Raw genomic sequence first — 12,342 nt, forward strand, 5'->3', positions numbered from 1 at the left:
TTGTTCAAAGTCAAAATTAAAGTTCAGCTTTTCTGTTCGGTTTTGAGTTAGTATTTAGATTGATTGTATTATGTTCATATTTTATGATGTGACTTTGAATAATATTTGCTTTGTTTCTATTTTTCAATACTCAAGAAAGTTAAATATTCAACTACGTGTTAACTTTTTAAAAAACTCATGCAGTAAATATAGAGTAATGTTTTTAGACTTAACAAGATATGCAAGCTGGTAATGATTAATTATAATGAATTTGAAAAATGATTAAGAGCTTGCAGTATTTTCTCTATTATTTTTGGCTTACTTCTATGTGAACTACATAAGTAAGATATTCTGTTTTACGCACATAAGGGAAACTAAAACAGTGAAAGACTGATCTGTTCAAATCTCTATATCCTATTCTAAGTGGAAGGACTTGGGTAAGGTCAAAAGTAAGGCTTTGCTCTTATATCTGTATTACTGAACACGTGAAATATGTTCATCTTACAAAAATGAAGTAAAAAACTAGAAATCAAATCGGTATAGGAACCAAACACAATGTGTACAAATCCTTAAAGCAAAAATAAGACACTTAGTATGTAAGAGCTGAGTTAAGAACAAAACCCTGTAATGAGCTGAGCAAAAACGGATTTCCTCTCTAATGCAGTAGTGCAAGGAGGTTGAGTCTTGCCTTTTCTTTTTCTTTTTATTATGGCCATGTAAGAGCAGTTATAATTAGGAATAGTCACCAGGTCTATAGAAGGCTTTACAAGCATCTAGATACTTTTTTGTTAATTTGCAGAATTATAAAATTCCATTTTTGACCTAGAACTGCAACATTTTAAAATTAATTAAAAAGCTATGTGAGAGACAGGGAGAAAAGGGACAGACACACATTTTGCACTGTCATCTGCTGCTTACCAGGGTACACATTAGCAGGAGCTGGCTCAGTCAGTGGTGCTGTGATTTGAACCCAAGCACTCAGGTACAGGATGCAGATATCCCTCACTGCTTCTCAGCACTGTTGAATACCTATTGCTTGATCTGAAGCTTATATTGATAAATAGGCCAGACAGGTACTTTTAAAACCTGGATTGTTCAGTTCTCTTCTTTCTAGTCAATTCTTGTATTGCTTAGCGATAATCATCCCTATACCTGCTCTGCTTGGCTGCAAGGGTAATGGAGGAGAAAGGCTAGAAAGGCTTCCTTAGCTATTAGATGGGAAGCTGAAGAATAGCATCATTCTTCAGATAACTCTGTTACATGTAAGGCAGAGGCTGTGGAGAGTTAACAAAACAAGTGGGAGTTGGGAGGGAGACAGTTGTATATTTGGAAATGCAATGAAAACTTTTGTTTTGGCAATACAGTTGGTTTACAGTAGGTAAAATTACTATTCTACAAAATTTGCATAGTTATTGCATGCCTCAAGGATGGATCCTGTAAATTTCTTTCTTGTTCCAGTCAAGTTTTCCCAATGGAATTGCCCTTTGATGGAAAGAATTTGAGTGGAATGAAAACACAATTGGTTGCCAAGAGAGTAAAAAAAAAATTCTTAATTAGATTTATGTTTGAAAAGATTCCCTCCTAATAAAGAAGTACAGTAAAAGGATGCCCATGAAAAGGGATTTGTTGATGTAAAGCTTCAGTTAGAGGGCCCACACTAGCTGCTTGTGGCTGAATGTTCTTCACCGATAACAGACATGTTTTGTTTAGATCACACATTTTCGGCCTACAGTTTGTTTTCATAAATTGTCAGCATTTAAAAATCTAGATTTTTCAGCTTAAACATGAGAATTTTGGCTTCTCTAAAAATACAGGGTTTTATTTTACTTCATTCCTGAACTTTACATGGAGCAGCTGCTCCCTGGCTAAACATCCTGTTACTACTGTTCTTTCCATTGAGGCCGGATATGGCTTGACATTTATCCCTGGTCTCAGCTGCTATTTCCTTACGATTAAAAGAAATGTGAGATGGTTCCTGGTCCCGTTTTCTCTGGCTCAACCACTTACTAGCTCTGTGAATGCTGATAAGCTAGTGTTCCTCTTCTACTGTTAGATTCCGGGCTAACGCCCCCGGACGTCAGGGTGCAAGCAAGTCAACCCCCAGAGAACGACAGAGTCTCGCTGGTAATGCGAACAGCAAACAGAGTTTATTGTGCCAGCATGCTGGGGCCAGACCGCACTTGCGGCACGCAGGCCAGCCAAGCAGGGCAGTCGGACTGAACAGCCCAAGACAGAAGCTTATATAGGCCCTTTTGGGCTGGGAAATACATCAAAAGTAACAACCTTAGCCATGTTCATTTTTATGGCCTTCAGGCGCAGGCAACCTGTTCTGTTCCCATACCCATTATCTGTATGGCTCATCCCATTCTCACACCCTTATCTTCCTCCTGTTCCTGGGATCGGAGAAGAATTGTGCACTTGCCCTCCTGCACCTGGGCTCACAAAGTTGCGGGACAGCAAAGAACAGATTTATCACTAAAGCGGGGTCCTCCCAAAGTCCAGGCGCCTCCTGGCCTAGCAGCAGTTTTCTCTATACAAGGGAACCTCACACTGCCCAACAATGGCATTTTACCCACCTTAACACTACTAGTCATGATCTTTAAGAATCATTAGTACTAGTGTAGCAATTAGATGAATTAATTTGCATCAGATACTTAGAACAACGCTGGGTGCATAGCAGCAGCAGCACTTAAATTTTAGCTGGTACTGCTATATTATGTCATCATCAAAACTGAAAAGATGAAGGGTAGGTGGAAACTGGGACTTTATTTCAGGAATGATGAGCATGAACTCTTTTTGTGGAAATGAATTTTAGTATGCAATATTAAGTTACCCTGTAATATTACGATACCATTATGAAACAAATCTGCCCCATTGCTTTCATTTATGTTGTTTGACTAGTTTTGGAATCTGTCTGAATTTAACATCTCTGTTTTAGTGATCAAATCTATTCAGAACATCTTCCAAAGAGTTTTAAATCTTTGCAGAAAAAAATATGTGAAGAAGCCAGGAAAGCTATTGTGCATCTTTAATTGTATATTTAATTTTAGGAAAATAATGGAATAGTTTAGTTTTCGGGGGAAAAAAAAAGGAGCTCTTAAATTTCTTCTAAAAGTATCTAGATTGAGTTTTTTGAAAATTACAATTTTTTTATGGTGAAAACTCATGTAGAAGTTCTCTTTTTTTGATGGGGGAATGTTCTTTTGAAAATTGAGGATATGAGAAAGTAAATACAAATTAAATTGATATAGTAAAATTACTGATTTTTAAAATCAGCAAATTTATGTGCGTAATTTCAAAACCCTGTGTACAGAGTATTTAGAAGGCGTGGGAAGACCGACAGTGCTTGAAGAGCATGTACAAGAAGATACAACCCAAGAAACACATATTTCACCTCCTGCTGAGTCTCCTTCCCAAAAGACCAAAAGTGAGTAGCTGCTTGTAAAGCCTTGAAACTGCTTTATACTCTGACATATAAATTTATTTAGCTGTTTGCATGGGCTAACAGTTGTGGAAATTGCTGTATTTTTTATTGCATATCTTACATTCTCTACTATATGGTGTGTGTACTGTGTATTTTACACATTTAATCAGTCAGTTGACACTGAGTTCATGCTATTTGTTAGATTCTGTTCTTGTCAATGAGATACAATAATGGTAAAGAGTGCAGTCCTATAATGATACACCATAGATATATCATAGATTTTTTTTGGTCTGCTTTTTTGCTAGGCTGTATTGGGGGGTACATTTGACAAATAACAAATTGTATGTATTTACAGTCTATGTGAATGATATACATTGTGAAATGATTGCCAAAATCGAGCTAAGTGATATATCCATCACTTTGTATAATGGCAATTTTTTTCAATGTTGGAACACTTCAGATAGCATCTTATGGGAGATTTCAAGTGTACAGTATATTGATAACTGTAGTCACCATGCTGTACATTGGATTGCCAGAATTTTTTTATGCTGCATAACCATATCTACCCCCCTAACCGGTAGCAACATCATTTTACTTTCTGCTTTTGTGGGTTTGACATTTGCAGATTCCAGACACAACTAGGACAGTGTTCCTTTGTGTTTGGCTAATTTCACTCAGCACAGTGTCATCCACAATCATCCTTATTATACCAAATGGCAAGGGCTTCTTTTATTTTATTAAGATTTATCTATTTATTTATGGAAGTCAGATATACAGATAGGAAGATCTTTCACCTGCTGATTCACTCCCCAAGGAGCCACAATGACTGGAGCTGTGCCAATGCAAAGCCAGGAGGCAGAAGCCTCTTCTCGGTTTCCTGCATGAGTACAGAGTCCCAAGGCTTTGGACCGTTCTCGACTGCTTCCCCAGGCCACAAGCAGGGAGCTGGATGGGAAGCTGGACCACTGAGATTAGAACTGGTGCCCATATGGGATCCCAGCATGTGCAAGGCGAGAACCCTAGCCACTAGGCTACCGCACCAGATCTGGGGTTTCTTTTTTGAGACGGGATACTGTGGCTGGTTCATCCATTCAATGGACAATGGACACTTACATTGCTTCTGTATTTTGCCTATTTTGAGATTTTGGAGGCTTGTGCAGATACTGATTTTAACATACTGGGTTCATTTTCTTTGGATCCCAAAAAGGGGGGATTCCTGGATTATAAGGTGGTTCTGTTTTTTAACTTTTTGAAGCAAGTCCATACTGTTTTCTGTAATGGCTATACTATTTTACAGTTCCACCAATACTTGCTTTTTTTTTCTTTTTTTCTCAGATTTCCTTTATTTTATAACCTCACCAAGTTTGCTATCTTTTAATGTTGCAAAAGTAGCCATTCTAAACAGATGTAACAAATTACCTTGTTAAGGTTTTGATTTACATTTCTGGGATGATTAATGATTTTTAATGATATTTAAAAATATTTAAAGGAAGTTTTTAATACATTAGATTCTCAAAGTCACACCAAATACATGATAATTACTACAGTACAATTCTGAGTTTAATGTGATATTAATATAAAGATAACCGAGTCCATGTGATTCATAGATACAATTCTAAGAATGTAATGAAACCTCCCATTCCATTCATTCTTCTGTCTTTCTCCTCCCGTGTCCCCTTTCTTTGTTCATTTCTTTCCAAGGTTTAATTGTAGTGAAAAACATGGGCATCTCTTCATATTCATGCTGAACATTTGTAGTCTCTTTTTGCAGAGATGTGTACTCAGTGAATTCTGTGTTTGTGTGTGTTTTAAGGCACTTTGTGTATTATCCCCGTATCAGATTTGTGATTTGCAGCTATTTTCTGTGATTCCAAAGGTTGACATTTTATTCTGTTCATTCTTGTTGTTGTTGTTTGCTTTTGTTGTTGTACAGAAGCCTTTTGTTTTAATATGTATTCCCACTGGTATTTTTATTTGCTTTTATTGCCTGAGCTTGCATTATCATAGCCAAAAAATTATCATCAACACCAAGACAAAAAAGCATTCACCCTGTGTTTCTGTCTAGGAATTTTATGATTTCAGATCCTGCATTTAAATATTTTGTCCGTTTTAAATTGAGTTTTCTGTATGGTATAAGTAAGAGTCTAATTTCATTTTTTTGCATGTGTTTGTATATCCGGTTTCTCCAGCATTCTTTGATGACATTGTTTTTATACAGTCTGTGTTCTTGACATGTTTATTCAAGTGATCCAGTGACTCAAACAGCATGGTGCTGACATTCAGACAAACAGCCTGGTGAAGCAGAATAGGGGACATAGGCTAGGGAGTCAGCCAGTGTCTTTATGATGGCCTGATTTAAATGCGTTTTTAATTAACAAGAATATTAAGGCCTGGATTATAACTTCTGGAAAATTATTTTCACAAGTTAGAGACGTAAAGTGCTTTGCTAATAATTGTTTAGAAAAATGCATACCTATTTACAGGCAGCTTATGAAATCTTCACATTTTGGTAGGTGATAATGTTTGTTTCACCTTTGTCTTTATAGCTCATACCATAATTCTGATTGTTGAATTCTGCTGGTGATATAAAATGCCAATGCAATGTTATTGAAAATGATATTCATAGTAAATCTCTAAGAATTATGATTCCAGATACTCTGTATTGCATATATGTAAACATTTAATGCTTATTTTTATATTGAAAAAAAATAAAGGCAAAATCAATTATTTCCTGCTACTGCTTTGGTGTTAGCTATAATTTAGTTTCTTATTTGAGAGATTTTTTTAAAATCTCATTAATGTTGATTATTGTATTTTGGGTTTTGTCACCATGGCAATCATAATTTATCTAATATAAAGCTATTGTAATTTTTTTTAAAAGAAACTTCTGAAGAATGTTATCTTCTTATAGGTGAAACTGTGACTGGAGAATTATCCAAACTTTTGGATGAAATAAAACTCTGTCAAGAAAAGGATTATTCTTTTGAAGATTTGTGCCACACGATATCAGACCACTACTTAGATAATTTGAGCAAGATTTCAGAGGAAGAACTTGGGAAAAATGGAAGCCAGAGTGTAGTAAGTAAGGGGGGGATGAAGACAATGTGTCTGTCTCTGCCAGTTCAGTATATACACGTTGCAGCCGTGGGGTTTGGTGCGTTAGCTTCTTCCGCTTTCCCGCTTTCCGATGTCAGTCTCCATGTTGTTCTTTCTCGGAAGTTTGTTGCAGTTCTATTTACATTGCCTGCAGGCAGAAGGGACGCTGTGATCGATCACATGTAGTTTGTGGTGTTCTCTCCTATTGTAAGCCTCTCTTGTAACAGATGGAGTCATAATTTCTTTGGTTATTATTTTTATTTATTTGGCATAATGATATTGATTTTAATGTGTCCATTTTCTTGATAATCTCAGACTAATCCTGTATTTAAAGAGAAAGATCTGAACTCTATTTATATGGGACTACTTCAGTTAATGGATAATGCAGTTAAAAATAAATTTATTTGGAGGGAAATTTAAAAATCCTTGCACAGTTTATTCACAGTGCAAATTTTCATAACATATCCATGGATTTCATTTTTTTTACTCAAAAAAAACCTTACACTGCATTTTCTATGAACTTTCTGTAGTATCCTCATGTAATTTCTTCATCCCAAGTTGAGTCATGATGTAAAGAGATGTGATGTAAACTTCATCCTACATATTTTCATAATCTGCCAATCTTGAGAATTCCTTTCTATATGTTCAGAATCTAAAGTATATGTTGATGATTTTTTTAAAGATTTATTTATTTTTTACTAGAAAGTCAGATATATAGAGAGGAGGAGAGACAGAGAGGAAGATCTTTTATCTGATGATTGCACCACGCCAAATGGACACAGGGCTAGAGCTGAGCCAATTCAAAGCCAAGAGCCAGGAACTTCCTCTAGGTCTCCCACACAGGTACAAGGTCCCAAGGCTTTGGGCCATCCTCCACTGCCTTCCTGGGCCACAAGCAGGGAGCTGGATAGGAAGCAGGGTGCCAGGATATGGCCATATGGGATTCTGGTGCATACCAGGTGAGGGCATTGTGGGTATGTAGGGTACTGTGGTCGGTCTGTGTTGGTGCTTCTTCAGCTTAGGTTTTTACATAAGCAAAATAATAGCTAAAGGACTATAGAGAATCAGCTTAAAATTAAGATTTCTAAAACTATTTTTGTCTTAAGAGGAAGGACTTGGAGTATATATTGCCCATAAAGATAATATGAGGATATTGAAAAGGCTTGTGGAAAATGAAATTAAGCAATGATGTATATTTCTATACAAACTTATTGAATATTTCTGATACCTTACATGAACCTTCATTCAGTTTTGCAACTTAATTTATTATAGAAATATCATCCCTTTCCAAAGGCCAGTAAGGATAGATTGCATTTTTTATTCTATTTATGAAAACTACAAAAAGAAAAAAAAAAAGAAAGAAATACTACATATAGTGTGTGTACTGACATAAACACCTGTAGGTTTTGCCAAATGAAATTTTTATGTTAATAAAATATTTATAGTAATACCTTTAATTTCAGAACAAAACTCCTCTGAAAAAATCTGTAATAGTTATGTGCTATCTCCAAATTATTTATCGGTTACATTTTAACATTTCCTTGAAAGTTAGTTAAAACTGGGCCTGCCTTGATGGCTTCCTGGCTGAATCCTACCTAGCCTTGAATATGCCAGGGTTCCATATGCGTGCTTGTTTGTGTCCTGGCTGCTCTGCTTCCCATCAGCTCCCTGCCTGTGGCCTGGGAAAGCAGCAGAGGATGGCTCTAGGGCTTGGAACCCTGCACATGTGTGGGAGACCCAGAGGAGGCTCCTGGCACCTGACTCTGGATTGACTCAGCTCTGGTCATTTTGGCCTTTTGCACGGTGAACCAACGGGTAGAAGATCTTTTTCTCAATATCTCCTTCTCTCTATAAGTCTGATCTATTTTTCCAATAAAAATAAATAAATCTTTAAATAAAGGTTAAAACATTTTTCTTACATAAGTAATACATGGCATTAGGCTCTTATTCACATGAATTCCAGATGATTTCTCCAAATTGACAGCTTTTTCTCTTTAGTGTCACTTCTAAACTCAATTTCTTTAAAAAAAAAATCTGCTATTGAATTTTAGTTAGTTTTTAATAGATTAGTGTGATTTGTAGATAGAATTCTAAGAATATAGTAATATTCTCTTCCTCCCTTTCTCTTATCTGCCATCTCCCTTTCTTGCTTTTTTTTTTTAGTTTTTGAGTTAGCATTTTAAATTTACATTACAATAAAAGGCTTAATACTTCAGTGAATAAAACATTTAGCAAGTCAGAAGCAAAAGACCTTAGTTTAATATGAATATAGAAAATGGCTATGAACAAACTTTGAATTAAAAAAATGACCATCTCATACTCAGAAAATTTTAATCGTAGATTATTGAAACTATGGTAATGTAACATGATTAACCATGGGTTTGACAAATATAAAAACAAAGTTTTATCAAACTGTGTGGACCATAATGTTTATACACATGTTCTTTCTTTTTATTTTTTCTTTTTGTTTCTTAATTTTGGCTCCCACTTCTATGGGAAAACATGCAATATTTGTCTTTATTTCATTCAACATGATGACCAGATTATTTCATTCAACATGTTGCCCTCCAGTTTAGTCCATTTTGCTGCAAATGACAGATTTTCCTTCTTTTTTTTTTTAATAGCTGAGCAGTATTCCATGTGTGCATACATAGGTATAACATTTTCTTTATCCATTCCTCTAATAAGGACACCTTGTAATTCCACAGGCTTTCTGAAATCTTGCACTTGCTAAATCAGTGTATCCCTTGAAGGCTTCATAGAAGCAGAGAAAGATGCACCCTACATAGGGAGACATGTTCTGCAGTTGAGATGGAGTGAATGAATGAGAGTATGCCTGGACGTGAGAATTAGTGTGTAATTTGAAAGCAGTGGTTTACCCCAAGAGTTGGTTTCACGAAGTCATAGAAAAACAGGTTAGATAATACTAATTTCTAACACGGAAAGTTTTCCTTGTATTAACCGATTTAATGCTCATAATGACGCAATGAGACAGGTAGTATTATTTCTCTCATTTTACAAGTGAGAACGTGGAAGTACAGTGAGCTTTTATGGATTTTTCACATTCACATGGGAAGTGTGAGTCAGGACCTGGACCCAGGCAGTGTGAGGTTAAGGTTATCACCCTCATCACTCAGAACAAGGACAGACCAATACTCTGGGTGAGTCAGTCAGAATTGATGCGGACAAAAATAGACTCTGGAGTACAGGAGTTCTCATGAAGTTGACATTTTTGGAAGATGCAAGTGTTGGCAGCTGCTCTAGGGAAGAGATTCAATCAGTAAGGCTTGGCAGTGGTTGACATTAAACTTGGTGGGAGGGACTAAAAAATCAGTACTTCTATCCTGTGGAAGCACCACAAATCAACTAAGTCAGTATCATTTTGGTTAGTCCTGAATATTGTTCTCTAAAGAAATTGGCGGGTTATTCTACATGTGTGTTACTGACCCAGAAAACTCAAAATAAACCAGCCCCTGCTAAGGTCATTTAGAAAACCTCTGAGACGAGATGTCAGAACTGAGGTCTTGATAATATTGTGAGTTATAGACTGTTGTGAAATAGAGTAAATCTCACAGATTTTCTGTTGCACAGCTCACATTTCTAACTCTCTAGGAAAAGAGTTTCTTGAAGTCTCTTGAATTGTGGAATTGTTTAGTTTGGACTGCAAATGATCACAGATTGATAGCTTAAGGAAAAAACATTTTGTCCTCAAGTTGGAAGCTATAAAATCGAAGATCATGGAGGTGCCAGAGTTAGCTTCTGGTGAGGGTCAGTTCTTGGTCTGCAGGTGGCTATGCTGTTAGTGTACCTTCAGATAGTAAAGAGCAGGGAGTAAAAGCAAATTCCCTGGCATCTTTTTATATGGGCACTGATCCTGTGCACCATCAGGACCCGATGATTTTCCACAGTATCCTTTGCACTGAACACTGTCACGGAGGAGTTAAGATGTCAGCCTCTGAATCTGAGAATGTGGCAGGCATTGAGGTCCTAGAGGTAAATTTTAACAATGTAAGGTATTATTACAATTATTTCTGCATTACATTGAATGTTAAGTGTGGAAACTTTGTCTATTTTATATATTGAGATCCTTGCATGAAAGGGGTTCTTTAAAATGCTCCAATGAAAGTTATGTTATAAATTAAAAAGCATTTACAGTAAAATAAAATGCATTTGCCTTTTCTATAATTTTTTGACGTTGGCCATTCAGTTCAGTTTAACTTTCATTGCCCATTTTCTTCCAGTAGAGGGCACTCTGATTCAGTATTTCAAAATAAGAAACTCAGCCATCTTACGTAAGAGCTTTGTATTTTTGAATTGTGATTTATTAAAACATTAGTTTTAAGGTGGTAATTTGAACAATTTTACCAATATAAGTGAATAAGAATTTTTTATTATGATTGAGTGCTTTCTGCTGAAGGTTATACATTAATATGAAGGTCAGCTTAAGTTAAAATGACATTTTTTTCTTTTACATATTTTAGTTCCAAAGTGATTCTGCTTTTAATACTCTTATAATTATGCAAATGAAATCATTTTCTAGTTTGCTCTAGGACATTATATAATCTAGAATGCAAATTTTGAGGGAATATAAATATCTTCATTCTTTACCAACTTACGAAACATGTTTGGAAGAATATAACATAATTTTTATAAAATAATGTGAACTTTATGTGCTCTTGGTTTATTTTGCCAACCTTTATACTTTTTTCTTCATGTATATACCAGTAAACAAAGTTCTTAAATGTGAACATGGCATACAGAGAAAGGTGATAATAACATAAAGGCCATTGGAGCAGATTTCCAGTACTAGGTATCAGCAATCCATTTTTCTTTCTTTTTTAGAATTTTAGATTTGTTTCATTAGCCTATGACTCCAGGAAATAAATATGAATCTTGAGGGTTGAAATGCATGTGGTTATTTTCTTGTGAAGTGAGGACAGGGACACAGCAGGATCCGGGCCCTTTGAAAGGGGCTGCATGGACAGGTTTGCAGGACTTGACTCACCCATCGCAGCTCGTTCTGGTTGCTTCACTTTCCTTTCCACTCCAGAATTTTTAAGTGCACGTCAACCGTCTTAGGTGTGAGATATTGTATCTTAGTATTTGAAGATTTCTGAATTTACCTGGAAAGATCACAGTGTTGGTACCAAGCTTTCATAGATTCCTTAGGAGAACTCTTGGAGGGGGTTTGGAGGGAGGTGTTATTAATTTAAGAAAATGTATTGACTGTTGGGCCAAAAACATCAAATCTTGAATTAAAAGGTCCATAGAGTCAAATTAGGATGCTCAACACCAGTGTGTGTGTGTGTGTGTGTGTGTGTGTGTGTGTGTGTGTGTGTGTGACTAACATTATTTTGCCTTGATTTTCATGTTTATAGCTTTTTCTAGATGTCTTCAGATTTTGAACACTTCAGTAAGTGTCAAGGGAGAAGGAATTTTTCTAATTGTATTCTAAATATTCTGTTGTTTTTAGAATTTTTAACAGACATTTAGCATCATCTTGTCTGCAGATGTTAGAGAAGAATAGCAAAGGTGCTCTACAGATAATTGAACTTATCTGAAAAATCTCCGAAGGTTGGCATTCTTGGAACAACAACAAAAACAAAAACCAAAAGCAAACAATTCATTGAGAATTAATTAGATTTAGATTCCTAAAAGATCGATTAGGAAAAATATTTACATACACAATGAGAAAATTTAACCTGAGACGGTAGCTCATGCCTGCGTGTCTGGAATGTTTAAATGATGGTAAAACTGCTACACTGTAAGTTAACTTTGAAATGTAGTGCAGAACATGTCACTGTGATCTGTGAAGGTGATCATGATGCTAGAAGCCAGCATTT

General features: G+C 35.9%; 1 protein-coding gene across 6 annotated transcripts in view; it reads left to right on the plus strand.

The window, feature by feature from the left end:
• The window catches only part of ANKS1B (ankyrin repeat and sterile alpha motif domain containing 1B), a 1,034,668-nt gene that overhangs the window by 179,661 nt on the left and 842,665 nt on the right, over positions 1-12,342 (plus strand). For all 6 annotated transcript variants that reach the window (XM_040980136.1, XM_040980153.1, XM_040980163.1 and 3 more), the window contains exons 7-8: positions 3,293-3,406; positions 6,315-6,481. In XM_040980136.1, the coding sequence (XP_040836070.1) occupies positions 3,293-3,406; positions 6,315-6,481 (281 nt within the window). The remainder of the gene's footprint in view (positions 1-3,292; positions 3,407-6,314; positions 6,482-12,342) is intronic.

This window comes from Ochotona curzoniae, unplaced genomic scaffold (genome assembly GCF_017591425.1).
Source record: "Ochotona curzoniae isolate NIBS_2020 unplaced genomic scaffold, NIBS_Ocur_1.0 contig_1014, whole genome shotgun sequence".
In the NCBI taxonomy this organism is placed as follows: domain Eukaryota; kingdom Metazoa; phylum Chordata; class Mammalia; order Lagomorpha; family Ochotonidae; genus Ochotona; species Ochotona curzoniae.